Source organism: Macrobrachium rosenbergii, chromosome 5 (genome assembly GCF_040412425.1).
Source record: "Macrobrachium rosenbergii isolate ZJJX-2024 chromosome 5, ASM4041242v1, whole genome shotgun sequence".
Lineage (NCBI taxonomy): Eukaryota > Metazoa > Arthropoda > Malacostraca > Decapoda > Palaemonidae > Macrobrachium > Macrobrachium rosenbergii.
This window is the reverse complement of record NC_089745.1, coordinates 54,243,135-54,264,762: the sequence shown is the minus strand read 5'-3', so window position 1 is coordinate 54,264,762 and position 21,628 is coordinate 54,243,135. Positions and strand designations below refer to the sequence as shown.

Below are 21,628 nucleotides of genomic sequence, written 5' to 3'. Positions count from 1 at the left end.
CACGCCTAAGGATCTCCTGTCATATGGTGTTGTGGGTTTGTTTCCGTGTTGGAACAACTGCAAATAAATGAACCCACATGAATCCTATCACATCTACAGCATGTAAATAACATTAGTCAAGTTTTGTTCAACTTTGTACCAAGATTTTCATCACCAAATTTTTTAAGGAAAAATTTAATTTACAAATGCAAGAAGGCCAGGAGATTGTTTATACTTTGGTATCTATTTCTCACTCTGTCTATAATAAAATAGATATTTTCTTTTGGAAATTTCATACATCCTTACATATATGTTGCACTTAAAAAAAGTTAAATTATTACACCAATATATAATAAACATTTATCTTTGCCAAAAACACTAGAAAATCCCATTAGTATTCAAGGAAAAAGTTTTTATCAAGTAAACCCTTCCTCAGTAATTTTGCTTTTTTATATCACCACTACAAATCTGGCAGTACTTCCTTGTTCTTCATGCATTTTTCAAGATGCATATTACCTCACTGCCACGAGATTATTCATTCCTCAATTCCAAACAGAAAAACAAACAAATACAGTAGGATAGCAATGAAGTGTACAAGTTCAGATTGACAGATATTAAAGATATCACAAAAGGTCACATTCTCAGGGCAAAGTTGCATTATGAAACCTTTGTATTAAAACCTCAATTCCAACAAGCAAGCTTCTGTCCCCAAAGAAAAGGTGAAACCAAAATTCATCTACATGATATTTTTATGCATTGGTTTTATTTAAGGAAGAATGATATCTTGCCAGGTATCATACCCAATCATCAACAAGTGCAGTTTCCACCCAGTGGCAAGTTCATTAATAAATTTTGTTACAAATAAAGTTCAGAACCATTGTACCATATACAGTACATGATTTTCAAAGTTCTCAAGAACCTGAAATTGAAATTTCATGACCCAAACTAGGTTTCAATCTCTCAGCACTCGTTCTAGCTTTCCATACCCTAATTAACATTCTGCCTCTCTTGTATTTATGTACAGTACAGACTCTTAAGTAATGTTCAAATCATCGCAATCCTCCAGTATTGCTCAATGGCATTATGAACTTAGCCAACAATACATTCCACTTAAAACCACCTTCTCAGTTCAGCACCAAATTCATTTCTCATATCAAGGAGCCAATTTTTTTTTTTATCCTATCAATACACCTCCTAGTGTATATATTTATAAATGTGAAGTTTAAGCCCAAATTCTCATTTTCTTTGGAGAGACAACTACACCTAGTCAAACCTGCTTTCACCTAGGAATGCCAGCATCCTTGACTGAAAATGCATTAAATTACCACTAATATATACTGCATGTGGCCACAGATGACCCCTTATCTCTACCTTGAGCATTTTATTTGCCAATATCCAGATATTTTGAATGAATTTTGTAACATTTTCTCCTAAACAGACATTAAGAATTGTTTTATTCTACTTCTGTTGATTAGTTACTATGATCCTTCACCATGGTCCATCTTGAATAATACTTGTATCTTTCAACAAAGTCCATATTCTTGATTAATACTTCCTCAAAAAAGGATTATTTTCCCATACTGTGTGTATAACACACACAACCTTTCTAGTATTCTTCCTATTGTTATCCTTTTTACTGCTCTGTACATCATCCCTTTCCTCCCATGGAAAGAATAACAGACAATTTTTTCTCTCTGCTATTGCAACTGAGGCATTAAAAATTTTCCTCCAGATGTCTTCCTTCCCTTCCCATAACAATTACTACAAAAGTGATCTCTCATCCACTAACCCTCAAACTATACCAAACCCTCCAACAGTATCTCACATTTTACTATCCAATTTCTTTTATTTTGCTTTTCATAAATTATCCCAGATTTGGCTTGCTAGTTCCCATCCCCAGCTATATATTTGTTGGTAAATGTAACTTTAGTTTTCCAAGTAAATTTGCAGGACAAATCACATTTCTCAAGCGTCTCTGCTTAACAATTTATCTAAATTATAAAAAACTAACTTTTCTTTTACTTTCCATTTGCTTCTTCACTACCTTAAACAAATTATTTACCATCCCAACTAGCATACCTAAATGCCCATGTATTTTATTTTACACCTATTACATGGTGTTTAACAAGTCTTACCAGGTAAAGTCAAACTTTTTATGCCCGAGTGCTGTACTGTAATCACAAATGTATGGCATGAAAAAAGTTGCAACTGCTGACAAAAAAAATTTATAAAAAGTGAATATTCTTCCCAAGTCAACACCCTCCTCATTTTGATACTAGAATAATGCATTAAGAATACTATAATTAAGCTACAAATTCATAAATACAGAAAATGTACACAGATCCAAACATGGGTCCTTGCAAATATGTTTATGTTATCATACATATCTGAAATTCAGTACTTTCGGTATTATACATGAATACTCTCATTTATAAAATACAGTCCAGCGATATACAGTATAGCTATATAATTTTGTATTACCAAATGTTATGTTTTCAAATGGAGTTAAATTGCTAATAATTTTCCTGTGTAAATGAGGACCACTTCCTTTTTATTTACAATAAGATGCAAGGTAAAACATAGTAAGTTTTACTACGTATTGATATGATCCATGGGGGGTGCAAAACCCAATATCAAACAGTATAACCTATGAATATGGATAATTCCAGGTTAATATAAAAAAGAAAAGAAAATAATATAATCAATTACATCTACCCCACACATACACAAGAGAAAAATGCTATAGGAATATTATGGAGACACATAACAAACAGGCGTGATTTTAGCTCTGAGGATCTAGCCTTGCCAAAAGCCTCTCAACAGCTGCATTAACATCCCCAAAGGTTGCAATAAGAGCTGAAAAGAAAATTTCAATAGTTTTATCTAATTCCAAAACTAAGCTTATGAGCTTATGAATATCATATGTATACAACAGAAATATATTTAAAATTCATGTAAGAAATACTGTACTGAAAAAGAAAACCACAAATACAGCAATCAGTATAAAAAAAAAAAAAAATTGTTTCACCAATATAAAACCACTGTTTTGCCAGACATATTTTTTATCAAATTTTTATTCCATACAACCAATTTCTAAACTAAAATCATTCTTTTATGGTAATGAAACAAAGGAAGTGAGTCTGCCTCTTAGGAAAGGGAAGAACAACTGATTTTATGAAATGTAGGCTATCAAGCAAAGCATTGGGGCACTTTTGGCCATTTTGCACTTATAACAGAGATCTCCAGAAAATAAAGGAAATGAAGTATAAGAGTCTACGGGCGGAACTGTGAGAAAAACAGTTGCACTAAGTACGTTAGAAAGCTTGGATAACAAGACTGAAGAATGGAGGTAAAGTCAAAGGCTAGGGGCAGATGGTGCTCTCCAAACACCCTTTACTAATAACATCAGTGCACTCTGTGAGTTGCACTGATGGCACTACCTCTCCCCACAAAGACAGAGAATGTAAGCAGCACTCTCCCTTTCCAACTTTTATAATTTGTTTTACATGCACAAAATGTAGTCTGCGTGAGATAACTGTACTCCTCATTACACTGTAGATCTGCTAAGTAAAACAATGCTAAGAAAGAATTAACAGAACTTGGCTATACAGTAAAAAAAATTAAACAAGAAATAAGGAAACAACCACGATGTTCTGCATCTGGCAAGAGAGCGCTAAACCCAATGCCAGCATCATATTCAGAGCCATTTGAAACATTCTTAAAACATAAGCTAAACTACTACATCCGTTAAAACTCAAAATTTGAAATACAATATTTCACATCTGGCTACTTTCAAGGAATTATTGCTCAGAAGTAACATGGCATTACATTTAAAACTGGTACTTGATTGTTTAAATTGCTAAAATTCCTTTTACCCTGATATAAAATGGCTGTGGCATTCATGGATGATCCCAATAATATGGGAAATAAGATTTCTGTAGAACTGAATGGGAGGTAAAAGAATTTGCTAATCCCTGGAAACTTACCTAACTCTGATGATGGGAAATATAGTTCCAAGAGTAACAAACCTCCATCTACCATCAGTCTTTCAAGACTTCATGGGATAGAGAGGAGCAATAAATTTCCCAATCAAGTCTCAAGGCATTCTGATTCCCCCCTCTTTCCTGTGCTGAGCTACTACAGTTGCCGTAAGTCATTTATGGACCACTGAAATACTATGAACCTCTTTCCCACTAAATTCACCCAAATCATATGGCGCGTAATATTAATACTCATAAGAGTTAGCCCGTCCATCACTTGAACCCTGTTATAGATACTCATATGATGATGCCTGCCCATTAAGGTCTAAAGATGTTTGATCATGGCATATGGCATGCCATCAGGACTGCAAGATGTTCCCTTGAATTTTCCCGATTCTTAATCAAATTCTCTCGGGAAGAAATGTACACTATAGGATTCTTCCTTATATAGTGTAGAGTATTTTTCATCTTTTTTATGTTGCTATTTACCTACAGCTTGTCACTAGGTTTCTTTGAAACATCAGCATGGTTGGAAAGTGTAAGCCACTAACCTAAGGATCGGTAGTCTTGTCATTGTTCAACCTCAGTATTCATGATTTAATAAGGATAAATTTGCCTGCTACCTTTATCATTTGTTTTGAGACCAAGGTAAGTGTCATTTTAAGCATTAACTGACAAAATGTATGTTGCCCAATGAGGAACTAAATGCAAGAGAAGACATCTGTGCTGCTAAGCCACAGTGATCTTCATGAGGTGACTCTCATTTCTATGTTTATCTTGGAGCCTCCGAATGCCATCATCAACTCCTCGAGGAAGAATCACCATACCCTTATCAGAGTGGTCCCTCAATACTAACGTGCAAGGCATTATGACATCAATGTAGACTTGCTTGAGACATCCCTAAACCACAAGTTGTCCCTGTATTGTTCCAAACAGTCAAATCCAGTGGTGTGGACAACAGATGCAATGCTCATGCCTTGGTATGCCTAAAAGTCTATGCCCCTTCCTTTCACTCTGATCCACTGGGTGGTGGTGGTGACATTCAGGAACTCTAAAGCACCCATATTATCCTTGTGACCTCAGCAGGAGTGGTTCCCAGACCTCTGGGTCTAGTCATGGACTTCCCAAGATCACTTCCCAAAAAGAGGAAGCTACCGAAACAATCCCACTTTCACTTGTTATACAACAGGTTAGAAACCCTCGGACTTCGCGCACAGAAATATTCCAGCACCCACTCCGCAAGAGAGGCTTTTCAGATGCAGCAGCAGCCACTACTGGTACTCTGCAGAAAATCAATAATGAACCTTTACCCAGGGAAATGGGCAAAGTTTGCACGGTAGTGAAATCAATGGAATGCTTCAGCAATTGATGCCTCTACCCTCTAATTGCAGACTTTTTCATCTTCTACAGGTCCAAAATGACTTTGTCCTTGCTAGTCATAAAAGGATATAGGTCAGAAACCTCTCTCTGAGTCATGGCATAAACATGAACATGGGTGTAGCCTGGGACATGTCAGACCTAATCCATCATCTAAGCCAGTCCACCTAGATTGGCAGTTAGGCCACCCAGATGAGGCTTGACTCTAATTATAAGGAGCTTAACCAGACCACCTTACAATCCCTTCTGGCAATAGCTTCACTGCAAAGATCGAGTCAATAACATACCTAGTCAGACAATAAAACATTCTGAGAACTGGTCCTCCACTGACCTTCCCTTTTGCTCACTAATCCATGGCAAAGACCCAGCAGGCAGGGCCAAATGATGTCACAACTCTCTTCTTTCTGATACCAGCCCTATCTTTAGCGTTAGAGAGCAACTTTCTGCTGTGTCCCATGTAAGCCTTGGAAGACTAAAGAGGGAATGTTCATCTGCATCCAGGCTTGCTTCTGAATATGAGTGATCAAGCCACAGTCTCTAGAACATGATGTCATCCTGCATTCAGAAGCATCCAGCAAGGATTCAGTACAGCTCAAAATTAAGAACCATAAGGTCCCAGGAATCTCCAACTTGGCATTCAAACAAAATATGAATTGACACTACCCAAGGGCAGGTATCTGGAAGTGCCACTCCACTTTCTCACAGTTCTGTCACCGAGATGTAACTCACAAATACTTAAGACTTTGGGGGGGGGGGAATCCTATAGCAGCATTTGACCACACTGGTTGGGGCGCGGGGGAATCCTATAGCTGCATCTGACCACACTGTTCATGTAGCATCTAGTGGCACCCACTTTTTGGCCCTTTACTTTACATCCTTTCCCATTAACTTTCTTCCATCTTGCTGTCCAAACTCTGTATTTAATACTTCCTAGTGGAACTATGGATTTTTCTCAAAGTTTCACCTTTAAATCCCTCCACTTCATCTAGTTTTTTTTCATGTACAATCACTCCAGCTCCTCCTCTTCAGTCATAAGTGCTGAACAGCTCAGTGTCTAGTGCTTTGGCTTTAGAGCATAATTTCATAATTTATTCATTCATAAAATATTTAAAATATTTATCAGCATACTGTAATTTTTAATAATTTTACTTTTCAAGCATATTTGGTCCTTGTAACTTTACTATACTGTCTGAATTATCCAGAATCAGAGATTAACATTAGTATACTTCCTATTGCTGATAAGAGACCATTTTCCACTTGTTCACAAAATGACTTTCACTAAAGCATTAACCCTTCCTTTTAGCATTCAAGTCATGGCATTCTTTATCAAGAATCCTCTTAAAGCTTACCTTGAAGATTTGCTTCCCGATTTATGAAACCCATTGCTGAAAGCTGCTCTAGCTGAGATGCATATTGCTGTTCCGGGTTACCACTGCCTGACAGAGCCTGTGACTAAGAGACAGAACAAAATTAGTTTCGAGTAGTTAGTTATAAATGATTTGTTTAACCAGACCTCTGAACTCTTTTAGGGTTCTTCTCGGACTGTAAAATACAATATAAATTTGCATTTTCCTATCTGACATTACTAATTAAGATATGTGGTAAAAACATAGCACTCACCTTAATATTCATATTTTTTATTTCGTTACATATTATTACTGCAATTACTAAACTATAAAATAACAGCTTTACCAAATATTAATGATCACCTTTTTTTGTGTTTACATATCATACATCAATCATTTTTGTACTACTTGTAACTTCAATGGAAATACAATTTATATACTCTACTAATTTTCTACACCAATTCTCATTACAGACGTTTTGTAACATTGTGGTTAGGTTACTTAATAGTTAAAATATTAACCCTGGACCATTCTCCCCCAGATTATTTCTTCCCTCCCTTATATTATTACACCAATTCATTCTAATCTGAAGGTTGGTCGACTGCTTGCTTTGGGGTTAAGTCTATTCTTTTTTCATTTACTTTTTATATTTTTGAGAAATAGACTATACAAAGGAAAAATGCAACCACAACAACAATAAAAAATAAATTCTTATACCCTCCATGTTATGGTAAGTATTCCCACAATCCCTTTACACAATGGCAGAGTTCAGTGTTCATACAACAGATGGACACTTGTTTTATGCAATTTGGATTTAAGCTAATAATGTAAACTTCTATGAAATATATATACAACAAGAATGAATAGTTAAAAGGTTTTGAAATTTATTAAAACATTTTAGTCATGAAGTGACTACATGATTTGTAGATACCTGAATATGTTTCATGGGAATGCTCGAACAGTATAATACATACCATCGTGGTCATTAAATTACTGAAGGCATCTGAGCCTGGTATGAGGCCTGGCATAGAGTTTGAAGTGGAGGTAGTGGTGGAACTCGAAGAGGCTGTAGTGGTGGAATTAGTTGTCGAAGAGGTTGTTGTTGATGGAACAATAAGGGGAGGCAGGCCCATTCCAAAAGTGTTAAAGAGGCCCGGTGATGTTTGCCGTAACTGCTCAATTCCATTTTGTATTTGAGCCACAGCAGAAAGTGCCTGATTTAAGAATAAACAACTTTTCAATGTGAAATGATAATAGTGATCATACATTAATTTTTACCCCATTGAAAGACGTATGGCAAAACAAAATACTGTAGTTCCCAATACAGTAAATACACAATCAGTTTATGCAGTTTCAGTTTCATGCAATTGGTATTAAATGCAGTGTAGCAGTTAAAAATAAAAAAAAAATTTCAAGAAGTGATATACAGCATCTGACTTCTAATTTTGTGTCTGGCCACATGACCACACTCAGCCACACAATTAACACAATAAGTTACAAAATTTTACAAATTACCCAATTTTTATTCTTTCATTACTGGAGTTATTCCTTCCCGTTTTCAATATCCATTTTATTATCTCCTTTTTTGGAAGGAAACCACATCAGGAAAAAGCAGGATTCAATATCAGGAAAGATCATTAGGATTTTAATGAAAGCATTAGAATAATCCAAATTTACACGAGTAGGTGGGCAGATCAGCTGTTAGTCCAATTCTGACTGTCCTTAAATGCCAGTCTTCCCAGATTAGTAACTTTTTTAAAAAGTTATTAATCTGGCAGGGAGTCCCTGGAAGTTTTCCTAGCCTAACCCATCCAAAAATGCTACAATTATGCAATCCAACCACCTGTTCACATTGTTCTTTTATAATCCAGGTTACGACTACAAATAACCACAAAACAGACTTACAACCCAAAATTGACAACCCAACTATCAGAGAGCTCTCTCTACCGCACCACACTTTTTTCACCACTCCCGCCTGTACTGTTTACATTTTGCTCCCTCCCGTCATTTGTCGTCCTATGACGTCACAACATGAACTGATACAGTACCTTTAAACATAAAGAATGTTTTGCTATAAAAACATCTTATAAAATTAAACGTGCTTTCTATACATTCGTAATGCCCATGCTACTTCATCACTAATGCAGAAAATATACATAAAATAATAACGATTAAACTTCTCAAACTGATATATAATCAGTCCCTCCACCCTTAGTCACAAGATACTGAATCAAGCAGTACAGAAGTAGCCACCAACCCTGTTATAGTATGGAGTGGAGTATAGGGTTTAGGCCAAAGGCAAAGCACTGGGACCTATGAGGTCATTCAGCACTGGAAAGGCAATTGAGAGTAGGTAGGTTTCAAAGGTGTAACAGGAGGAAAACCTTGCAGTTGCATTGTGAAATCATTATTAAGAGAGGGTGGATAGCAAGATGGAAGAAAGATGAGGGTGGATAGCAAGATGGAAGAAAGGTAATATGAATGGAGGTACAGTAAAAGGAATGAAAGGGGTTGCAGCTAGGGGCCGAAGGGGTGCTGCAAAAATCCTTCAGTAATACCTAAAGTGCACCCCATGAGGTGCACTGACGGCACAACCCCCCTAAAGGGTGTTATAGTATGAATGATACTGCTGACTGCTTGTTGGCATATGCACTGAGGCACCACCTTCTAACAAAAAGGAAGCCTAGGTGCCATCTTGCAAACTCAAAATCAACAATTTTTAAATTTTAAGAAGTTACCAGCATTATCATAAATATGTACTGCTGGTATCGCACAAGACATACTACATTATTAAATTACAGATATATCTAGACATGCATTTTTTTGTGGTAGATAGGACCCTCCCATCTCTATTCTGAGGTTACAAGAAGTCACAAACAAAAAGTAGAGGTGGTTCAGCTTAGCCATTATGTATAGTCTTTATTACAAATATTTTTTAGTAAATATTGGCTAAAGGAGGGTAGAGTAATTCAAAGGACAGAGCAGCAATGTACAGTCTTTGTGGTTGGTAAGGATAACTTGCCTCATGGGGGCACCTGAAGTGAAAAAGAGAAAAATTTTATCCTTAAATCAGGAAATCACTCTCCCACCATTCAAAAGGCAGCAACACACACACAACCACATGGACCCTAGCTGATCACAGTCAAGGTCATCCACACAGTAGTCCTGGATTAAGCAGAGCTTGGGTTTCGCACAACAAGGCCTGAAACTGAGCATAGGTCAGTCCAATCACGCTTCCATACGGTCTAATGAGTGCAATACCTATTCCACATGGAGCATTACTGACCTGTGTAAAGGCCAGGCCTATGCTGAACCAACCAGATGACGACATGGAGCAGGCTCTGCACTGTTCCAGGATGTTGCCAAGCACAGGAGAATAATCATACTTGTGATGGTCCTGAGACCATTAATAAGCACATCCCTGGACACACAGAACTAGTTCCAAAGAACTAGAATGATGCAAAGTCCATGAGGTGCAGACCTTTCATTCATTTTTCTGGAGAAGCATGGCAAGTGTCATGGTCAATCCTCTCCCTAGAGGCTTGTGTAGGTAAACATGTAACCATGATTGCAAACTGAGGAACTAATCAAGTCCAGGAATTGGTCTGTTTGCACTGCCACAGTCACACTGAGGGATTAAGCAGGTGGTGGTCATGAGCAGACTTACATCCAGAGAAAGCAAACTCATGAACTGATTAATCACTCCACTAAATGTCTGGGTCTTAAAAAGAAAGTCCATGACAGGGCACAAGAGGGTTTACGCCTGGGAAATTAACCATGAGTAGACTCATGACCAATCTTCTAAGTGCCCAAGGACAGCAGTCAATGTAAGTGAAGTCCAGGTGAAACACACCTCAGGAAAACTGAGCAGGTGACTGAGGACAAGAAGACTTGTGACCTATAAATTAATTGTAAGAAGCTAGCAAACCAATTCACATACGGTCAGCTGCTTCCTCTAATAGTTACAGTGACTACCATCATCTCCAAAGAGGGCTATATCTGTATGAAGACTTCCCAGCTTTCTTGAGGGGTGTCCTCTAGATTTTCCTCCTGTACATTTTCAGTTTGCAATCTTTATGAACATTCTTGCTAGTACCTGGAGTAAAAGCCTTCCTCATTATTCATGTAAATGCCACAGATTGCAAACCAAAAATAAAATCAAAATAATAAAGATTTACATATAAACACAATACCCTAGAGCCAACTTGCATAGCATATAGTATAATAGCAATCACACATACTGTAATTAACCCTTAAACGCCGAGCCTCTACTTACGAAAGTGTCTGCCGTATGCTGGCGGCGTTCGGGAGTTAGCGCCAAAGTGGGAAAAAAGTTTTTTTAAAAAAATCACAGCACGCTTAGTTTTTAAGATTAAGAGTTCATTTTTGGCTCCTTTTTTGACATTGCCTGAAGTTTAGTATGTAACCATCAGAAATGAAAAAAATATCATTATCATATATAAATATTGAAATATATGACAGTGCGAAAAAAAATTTCATATATAATTGTATAAAAATCGTGCTGTGAGCAAAACGGTTAAAGCTAATGAGTTATTTTTTTTCTTTGTATTGTACACTAAATTGCGATGATTTTGGTATATAACAAATTGTAAAACGATCAAAGCAACACAGAGAAAATATTACAAAATGATGCATGAATTTGTAACGCTCGGACGTAAAAATTTTTTTTTTTTCAAAAATTCACCATAAAAGGGATTTTGACAAAGGAAAAATCTATTTCTGGGGGAAGACCTGTGTCACCCAGTGAAATGGTTCCAATAGCACTCATTTCTAGGTATAACTATTGCTAAATATACCAGAGAAAAAGCTATCCATAATGCCGGGGTTACTACCCCCAGATCGCTCATCATAACGGTGTCGGTATGGACTAGGGGTGAGTGGACTCCACTATCACAGGTCTTCATAAATAAATATTGTGCTAGAGACTTCCCATTTGTTGCAAAATGAAGGTAATTGATTGAATATTACTAGACTGTAAGTGTTTAAGCTTACAATTGCAGTTTTCGACCATTTCGGTCGAGTTAAAGTTGACTGAAGGTCGAATTTTTTCTATTTATCGTGATTTATATGAAAATATTTCAAAACTGATAAAAGCTACAACCATGACTTATTTTTTGTTGTATTCTACATGAAATTGCACACATTTTCATATATAAAACTTTATGTAACGACTAATATAAAACGGTGCAAACATTACGACAAAGTAACGAAAGAATTTCTGAGATGTTCGGCAGTTACCGCACGGACGTAAGGAAAAAGTTTTTTTCAAAAATTCACCATAAGTCGAAATATTGTGCTAGAGACTTCCAATTTGTTGCAAAATGAAGGTAAATGATTGAATATTACTAGAATGTAAGTTTTAGCTTACAATTGCATTTTTCGACCATTTCGGTCGAGTCAAACTTGACTGAAGGTTGAAATTTTTGCACATCGTGATTTATGTGAAAATATTTCAAAACTGATAGAAGCTACAACCATGAGTTATTTTTGGTTGTATTCTACATGAAATTGCGCACATTTTCATATATAAAACTTTATGTAACGACAAATATAAAACGGTGCAAACATTACGACAAAGTGACAAAAGAATTTCTGAGATGTTCGGCCGAGTTACCGCACGCGGACGTAAGGAAAAAGTTTTTTCAAAAATTCACCATAAATCAAAATATTGTGCTAGAGACGTCCAATTTGTTGCAAAATGAAGGTAAAATGACTGAATATTACTAGAATGTAAGAGTTTTAGCTTACAATTGCGTTTTTTTACCATTTCGGTCGAATCAAAGTTGACCGAAGATTGAAATTTTGGCACTTATCGTGATTTATGTGAAAATATTTCCAAACTGATAAAAGCTACAACCATGGGTTGTTTTTAGTTGTATTTTACATGAAATTGCACACATTTTCATATATAAAACTTTATGTAACGGCTAATATAAAAGGTGCAAAAATTACGACAAAATGATAAAGAATTTCTGAAATTTTCGGCCGAGTTACCGCGTGGATGTAAGGAAAAAGTTTTTTTCAAAAATTCACCATAAATCGAAATATTGTGCTAGAGACTTCCAATTTGTTGCAAAATGAAGGTAAATGATTGAATATTACTAGAATGTACGAGTTTTAGCTTACAATTGCGTTTTTCTACCATTTTTTGTAGTCGACGTATGGTACGTCTGCTCGTCACCCGACAGACAATTTTAGTTGACTTACGATACGTCCAGTCGGCGTTTAAGGGTTAACAGCCTATCCAAACTGGTATTTTGTACTTATCATTCAATTTAATTCAATTTCAGAGATATATCTGCCGAGTAAATTGCTTGTAAAAATACATATGGTACAGTATTGTACAGCATAGCAGATTCCGAAAATTCTACTTACTTATAATTCCATATTATGTAACTTACATAAAATCTCACATACTGTAAGGAAAGACCATGCTGTGGCCAGTCTAAAATTGGCTTGATGGCTTCCTTGCATAGCAACTGTCTGATATCTTTCAAAATTAAGAACTTCTGTCTGAAAGAGTGGGCAAGGAAGGATACTGAGGTAGAAATGCAATAAAAGTACAATGTCCTTCCATGAAAAACATCACTACCTAAGGTTCTTCACAGTTGCTTTGCCAGACATTCCAAAAACTCTGTAGATGGCACCCTACTTGACCCTGAGAGTTCATAACATCAGTTATGATTGCTCTTGCAATTCTTTCACTAAGAACATGAGCCTTGATCACCTTCAATGACCTTACTGAAGTAGAAGAACTCAAGGGCAGTTTGAGTTGGTATTCTGTGTGGCACTTTCATGTGTAAAAGGTTGCAGGCACAGTACATTAGAGGGAAGACTTCAAAGATTGTGCTAAGAATTCTCTATTCTCCTGATTTCAAACATCTTTGGATATGGTCTTAAAGCCTGGGATTAAAAAAAAAAAAAAAAAAAAAAAAAAAGTGATGGGAGAGGTGCCAAAAACAGTAACTGACTCCTGAGCTGGAGCCACGACTGTTGTAAAAAACATAAGACATTGCTCCCTAAGCTTTGGAAACAGATCTACCAAGGTTAAGGTTAATATTCCAAAACCTCATTAAGAAGTGCTACCCCTTCAGGACTAATATTTATTTAATTATTATTACTGTTGTCACTATTTTTCTTTTTTTTTTAACCTGGCACATAAAACGAGCACTTGTCCTAAAAATGATATACGGACTTAATAAGTGCTTTCACCTCACTATTATGCCAAAGTACCTTACTGATTTGAGAGCTTTTGCTTTCATGAGGCATGCAACTTGAAAATCTTGTCTTGAATGGAGGAAGGCTGAAAATCTAACATTGTACCTGTCTTAACATATAGCTCTAAGCAGCTTCAAAAAACTGGAAACTGAGCAGTGGCATTCTGAAATACAGCTTTGAAGGATACACTTCCATGAATGCCTAAAAACACACCTCAACAGAATCTGATAGCTTCAACTTTCACGAGTTTTAGTAAGGGCCAGATAGAAGCATACAAAAGTGTGCCAATCAATGGATTCATCTTTGGCTGAAGCGAAGAAATCAAACTATGAATCACTATCACTTAAACTGAAGGAAAATCATCTGAATCAGGGTTGAAATCCATCAAGTCTAAATGAAGAACAGTAGTAGAACCCAGCAAATCTACGAACTGAGACCGTAAGGCAGTGTACATCTGAGACGGTGATGTACCCAAGACCACAATGTGTCATGGGATGCAAAAGGGAAGTGCCACACAACTGGGAGGGAGACAGTTGGATGGGAGAAGGCAGAGAGTTTTGCTTGCCATCATTGCAGTAGATGAATCCCCAACTTGCGCTTCCGCAAACAATACAAGAGATGAAATCTTCGACTTGAGAGAAGATCCTGCCGACACGACAGTTGGAGCTATCTGCACAACACTGAAAGTGGCTGAAGAGGAAGAGCCACTAATACAAATAGGTATAGCTGAGGAATATGAGGTGATGAGAGGGGGGAGTTCAGTAAGAGGGGGAGGGTTAAGATTACAAACGGAAGGAATAAATGATTACACAGGGCAAGTAAATCATTGAACAACATTAGTACTGATGTGCAGCTCAGAAACTACTGAAGTAACTGGATTACTAAGTCTATAATCCCTAGATAACTCAGTCGCTTCACACACATCATCACTGTCAATATTGCCAAATGAGAATAAAGCATGAGCCAGTTGACACAAGTGCTTTACAAAATAAATCTTTTGAAGAACTTGTCAAATTCATGACAGTAAACAGTTGAGAGAGGTGGCGAAGGGCACAGACCTCCATCCTAAGACGTGCCTTGCCTCACTAGCAGAGGAGAGGACCTACTGACGCAGAGCAGTTCAGAGGGCTGGTGACATACAAACGAAGTCTTCGACACCTCTCTCTGGGAAGTAATGAAAAGGTTGATCACTATGGGGAGAAACTGCAATTCTTACCCATAATATACTTGGTCAATTACCTAACTGATGACATAAGTAAACTCTTATTTTCAAGTTCCACCTCTGTTTCTCCTGAACCACACAGAAAGCGTTAGAAGATGGAGTAATAGGAGTGAGAGAGGAAAAACACCAGAAGAAGAAAGAATAGAGTAGACTTAATTCCAGACCTAACTGATTGTTCATGGAAAATAATGGCTCTTCCATCTTCCAATACCTCAAAAAATTATTCATTCTCATCAGACCACTACCTACATTCTCACAATACAAGGAAAATAAAATTACTCATTAGCCCTACAGGCAACAACCCTGTAATTATCATACAGAATCTCATGCTTCTATCTCTGCTTGCTGTAGATGGCATAATGCAAAAAAAAAGAAGCAAACAAGCACCATACCATACAGGAGTAAAAGAGCCAGAAATAGTCATAATTATTACAACAAATTCACACTGTATGCACAAGGGCATGGCATAAATAATTCTGACAAGATTGTAAATATTCCAAGGCCACTGGTGGGGAACAGATGATTACACACAGTCCATGTGGGTCAGCAAAGCATTATTATTTTGTTTACTTTGAATAGCAATCTCACCTAACAGTGTGAAGATGTAAGCTAACTTTAACAACAGATAAGTTTCATGCCAAATAATATTTATATGTAACATTACTGTATTGAGTACAATACTGTACTGCACTGAAAAAAGAGAGATCATTTATATTAAGAATCATACTTTATAGCATCTATACAAATATGATATAGTTACTGAAGAACTACAGTACAATAAGTAGAAAATTAATTCTTAACGAAGAGAAAGGAAATGTTTGTAAGGACGTATAGTCAAATTTTCCCCAACAGCTTTCAAGATTAACTTCCTTTACAAGCCCTACAAATCAAATAATTACTGTAATATTCTTACAAATAAGCATATTCATTATTAAACGAAAACTCGGCAATAATTTGATTATAGATTTAATCATAAAAAAGAGAAATGTAGCAGAGCAAAAATACAACCAAAGATTAGCCCAGCCAAGCTGCCATGCATCCAAATTATGCTGGACATAAAGATCACATTTTCATATGAACTGCAGTCTCTCTAAAAAGCACACACACTCATGTACACTAACTGCTCAAGTGAGTGGGACATGATGGGTGTGTCACCCTTGAATCAAAGAAGCCACAATTACAAGTTAAAACAAGCAAATATCAGTCATGTTTGTTTCAAGATGCATTACATCTAGCTCACTTACTGAGATATTCCATTAAGAATTATTTTTCTGGACTGGGATTTAACAGATACGAAATTAAATCCCATAAACTGAGGTGTCAGTGTACCCACTATTGTAGGGACCAAAGTAAAAGACACATCATTTACAGTTAATGATATATGGTACTTCAGGAAATCTTAATTTGTTTAATGATTATTCAACATTTAAAATCTCACCTGTGGATTTGACATAAAACTCTGGATCTCTGGGTTCTGTAATTGATTTAGAAAAGCGGGTAACATCGTACGCATCTGCTCCTGAAGAACTGGGTTTCCAGAAAACAATGGATTGGCTCCTATAATCTGCTGTGCCAACTCTGGATTGGCCATTAGACTCTGAAATGTGTATATAATTAAAACAATTTCATCAATTCCAAAACTCCACTTAAAAATATGTAACTTTTAGGCAAAATACCTTAGAATTATTTTCAAGTAGTTTTTCACAATGGAAGCACTTTCATTATACAACAGCAAAGCAAAACAATCACCTGAAACATAGCCTGAGTGTAAGGAGCATTAATCATAGATGACATCAATTGTGGATTTTCAATCATTTGTTGCATCAACGACTGCATCCCTGGACTTTGAAGCATTCCAGCTATGCCTGGAGTACTACCTATGCCAGATGTACTATTAGTAGTGGATGTACTTGTGCCAGTTGTACTACTGGTGGCAGCTGCTGTAGATGACGGAGATGTGGTCGTAGTTGTCGTTGTGGTGGCATCAGGTGTAGATCCACGTGGTGCCCAAGGATTAGGCATCGGGTCACTATTTTCTCTTCCAGCTTGAGCTGCATCTTTAAAAGATAAACAAATAAATATATTGCATAAATTCAGTTAAAAATATTTCTAAACAAAAAATCCTTTCTACTGGGCACACCAATGAAGGGATTTTCAACTTGCAGCCCATAGGATAAACAAAATACAGCAAAAAGATACATTGTAGCTTCATATAAAAAATTAAAAGGGTATTTCCCACATTTGTTAATATATACCCAAAAATCATAAAACAGCCCCGACTAGTCAGAATGCATCCAGGTGCACAAAGTGAAGCATTTCAAAGAAATGCCCTGACTGAGCAGAATGCATCCAAGTGCATGTTTAGCCAACTCTCAGATCCTTGCCAATACTCTACTAATTTTCATTCTGTGCACCTTTGTAGTGGACAGAACAAGCTGCCATTCACTTCTGGATTTACCAGCATTTCTATTGCATTTAGTGTTCTGCCACCGACAGGATCTCATTTTCAGTACACCTACCATTTCATGTTCATTCTGTGTGATGTGCTAAACTATTTTATAAATTTTCCAGAGTCACCTTTTGACAGGCAACCAACATACTGCTCTACTGTTACTATCATCTGTTTTGTTTTTGGCTGTTTTTCTCAATCATGGAACTTCTGGCATCATGGATATATGCATTTTTATAACAATTTTGCTGACTATTATATATATATATATATATATATATATATATATATATATATATATTTATATATATATATATATATATAATATATCCTGATATCTGGTATATATATATATATATATATATATATATACATTTTTTTTGCAGGGGTAAGGGCTATTACATAACCTTTTCCTGATTCTGGTTCATGGCTTGCATAGTAATGTTTGCTCTGGCCATTCACTTCCTGCCAGCCCCCTACAGCGTATTGCATGACTTTTTTAGTATTCAATATTTGCATACTATATTTTTTGGCATTTCAATTCCAATGAAAATATACCTCAAACATACTAACATACTTCAGAGAGAGAGAGAGAGAGAGAGAGAGAGAGAGAGAGAGAGAGATATTTATCCTTGGACTTTGGCCTGTCATAAAACATCTAATTTTAAAGGGGTTGCATCATACACAAAATATAAAATTAGCATATGTAATACAAGCCACTAACCGAAAATCGGCGATTTCCGGGGCTTTTTTCGGGCTTATTGGCGCCGAAAAATGCCGATTTTCGGTTATCGGTGCCTCTGTTTGGTATGTATTGGCGCCAATACTCAATTATCGGCGGCGATACGCAGAAATTGGCGATTTTCGGCACCGAAAACTGCCGATTTTCATCGCTAGACAAGCCCCATAAAACTGGATCACCATTAACAGAGCCTGCCCTTAACCGGGGACTGCCTGTATTCACGTATTAGTATCATATTATAAAATAAAAACATAGTAAATATGCATCTTTTAACAAGTTATGCAGTACTTTACTGTATCTAGTAATACTGTATGTATTCGCGTATTGCTAACTGTATTATAAATACAAACATAGCAATCATGCGCCATTTGCATTGTTTAGGTTTTCGTGAATGTCAACGTTACCTTCCAGGAATTTTTGTTTCAGCATCAATTCAATTTCCGTTTAAAGAAAACCATGGGGGAAGGTTTCGTCCCATTTGCCATACACGTTAAAACAACAGTAAAATGTGTTCTTTCATGCCCAGTAGTTTTGATTAAAATACCTTTCTCTAATATTATTTACGGTCGAGCTTGATGGCATATCGAAGTTTAGGAGCTTCATCCATGTTGCTGATGCACGGTAATTTATAGTCATTAGCACTTGAGCATTGTTTTCTTAGCTTTAGCTACAACTTGCAGCTTAAATTTAGCAGTATATTTCCTTGTGATCTTTTCTCTATAGCGAATAAGGGTATAATGTACAATATATATCAGTCCTATTCTACTTAACATCATTTGTAACATAACTACAGTAATTGCTTAGTATCGTATGATGATTGAAATGCAAGCTAAACAGCTGTTGTTATCCGATTCGGTTGTTCATAGCCACAGCCCGAGAAGAACCCTAAAAGAGTTCAGAGGTCTGGTTAAACAAATCATTTATAACTAACTATAGCAAACAGTTGTTTCTCGTTCGGTTGTTTATGGCTATAGTCGTTTACTCAAGTATAACGTACGTAACGATACTTTTATCATTCACTTTTACTTTTTTAACCTATTTAACTAGAAGATGGGATAAAGAGATGGAGCAAAAGAGGTTAGTCCATAGCAATTTGGTCTCTCATCAAAGGAACTCGCTTGATACATGAGATAAATGATAAAATCTTTTTTTATTGGTGAAAATCTGGGGGTCGCACGATGCACGAGATCGCGCGTTAATGAGTTTATATGGTAAACGAAATAACAAAGTTGATTCTATATCATGTTTTTCCTACACACGTCGCCTAAAAGGGTAACACTGTTTTGTTTACGTTTCATCGCCAATCACAAGCAACCCCTAACAATAATACAATAAAGGATGATAATTATCATACATAATTATCGTTCGTATGACTGAACTGTTCTAAAGTTACAACCAGTCTGAATTTTTATGGAAAAATGAATACTATGTTATCCTAAATGTTCTTACTACCGTAATTACACTACATTACCGAATGATAAAGGTTGTTTTGAGTGCAACCATACCTCGATATTTAGGCTACATTTTGTCAGCTGGCCTCGCATAGAAAAAACTGATTTCACTGATATGGAATTATTCCTCGAATAGGCTATTTATTATGAAGATATGCCAATAATATATAAGGTAAAAATGGTTTTATTACCTTTACTATCAGTTTATTTCATAATGTGAATCTTTTCATGTATGTCGGTGGTTATCATCACACCGAGGCTGAGGCTAGCCTGCCGATAAACATCAGTTAAAATTCAAGGTTAGATTTTTAGAATGGTAGCATAAAACGACCCCCAAGTTTTAGGGATGAATTTTCTGATTTGAAAATGTCTTATATGCGGAAATATACGGTATGTATGCAACCCCCTCCATCTCTCCCTCATTTATACTGCAGACACTTCTTTTTGTACATCAGATAGTCAGAAGAAAATGTTTTCTACTGTTACTGCAGTGTTGTTCCTGGAACTGGATTTTGAGGGCAATGTCTTTTTTTCTTTGTCCTTCCTAAATCACAATTCAGGCTATTAATGGGTTTGCATTAAACCTTTTTTAACTAGTTTTTATACAAAATCATAAACTCTACTGCCCTCCTTCCTTTCCCTTTCTCTTCAGGTGGAACTTGGCACAGAAGAATGAATATTGTTATCTGTAAAGATCGAGGAATTGGCTACGTATACTCAGTTTACTTTTAAATACTTCAATTTTGGCACCTGGATGCTTTCAATAAAGGCTATTTTATGAATAATGGGTTTACATAAAAACTATTTAAAAAAAAAAGTTTTTATGTAAACCCATTAATAGTTTTTATTTAAAAAAATAGTATTTCCACTTATTTAATACAAATTGGAAAGCCACTGTCCTTGTAATAAAACTATATCAATGTTCATGAATAAAATATAAATAAATATCTGAATTAACTTACCAGAAGCTGTATTATTCCCAACTAAGGACGCAAATGGATTTGAACCAAACTGTTCTTGTGCAGCATTCAACATAGGTTCCTGTATATCTCTATACATACGTTGTAAAGCACTATATCCACCTATAAAGAAAAGAAAAAATCAACTCACTAAAAACAGTTCTTATGTATTATATAATCTATGTAACTTTCATGATAATGTACAATACCTGCCAATCAAACACATTAAGTTCAGCAAATATAATATCAATGGCTAACTTGATTCAATAAAAAAGTCAGAGATCTATAAAATTTCAAATAATTTTTACATTCCAGTCTTACAAATTTTGATTTTTCAAAAGTTCTGCCGATTGATACTGTGTAGCATTATCCAAGAATAATCATCAGCACAGAAATACTTGAGACTTTCTCTCCAGTGACTATTCCTAATTAGGGCGGAGCACCTTCCCTCACTAAGTCAACATTGTTATGTTGCTGTTGCCTTGGTAAGCTTGTAAGATCACTATTATTCATCTTAAAGTGTTAAATTATCCATAAAACCTTTTCTTCCAGGGTACGATTGACTGACTGATTTATGACTATTAAAACTGGCTTCCATGCAACAAAACCTTCAACTAGTGGAACAGGTTTGTCTCTATTAGGCTGGCTTAAAGGGCTTTAACCATACTAACCTCACCCAGAAATAATTTATAATAATAATAATATCAAAAGCATCAATACAGTATTGCAAATTTTTAGCTACTGTATTTTTTCCTATATAAAGTACAGGCAGTCCCCGGTTATCGGCAGGGGTTCCGTTTCTGGCAGCATGACAATAACCAAAAATCGCCGATAACCGAAAATTGGCGATGATAAGAGGCAATAACCGGGGATTGGCGCTGCCG

At 36.2% G+C, this 21,628-nt stretch overlaps 1 protein-coding gene across 3 annotated transcripts in view; it reads right to left on the bottom strand.

The window, feature by feature from the left end:
* Nucleotides 1-725: 725 nt before the first annotated feature.
* Ubqn (ubiquilin) overlaps nucleotides 726-21,628 on the bottom strand; it is a 105,362-nt gene continuing 84,459 nt past the window's right edge. For all 3 annotated transcript variants that reach the window (XM_067104395.1, XM_067104396.1, XM_067104394.1), the window contains 6 exons: nucleotides 20,748-20,867; nucleotides 16,893-17,200; nucleotides 16,582-16,740; nucleotides 7,657-7,896; nucleotides 6,686-6,788; nucleotides 726-2,835 (listed from right to left, as the gene is read on the bottom strand). In XM_067104395.1, the coding sequence (XP_066960496.1) occupies nucleotides 2,762-2,835; nucleotides 6,686-6,788; nucleotides 7,657-7,896; nucleotides 16,582-16,740; nucleotides 16,893-17,200; nucleotides 20,748-20,867 (1,004 nt within the window). In that variant the 3' untranslated portion in view covers nucleotides 726-2,761. The remainder of the gene's footprint in view (nucleotides 2,836-6,685; nucleotides 6,789-7,656; nucleotides 7,897-16,581; nucleotides 16,741-16,892; nucleotides 17,201-20,747; nucleotides 20,868-21,628) is intronic.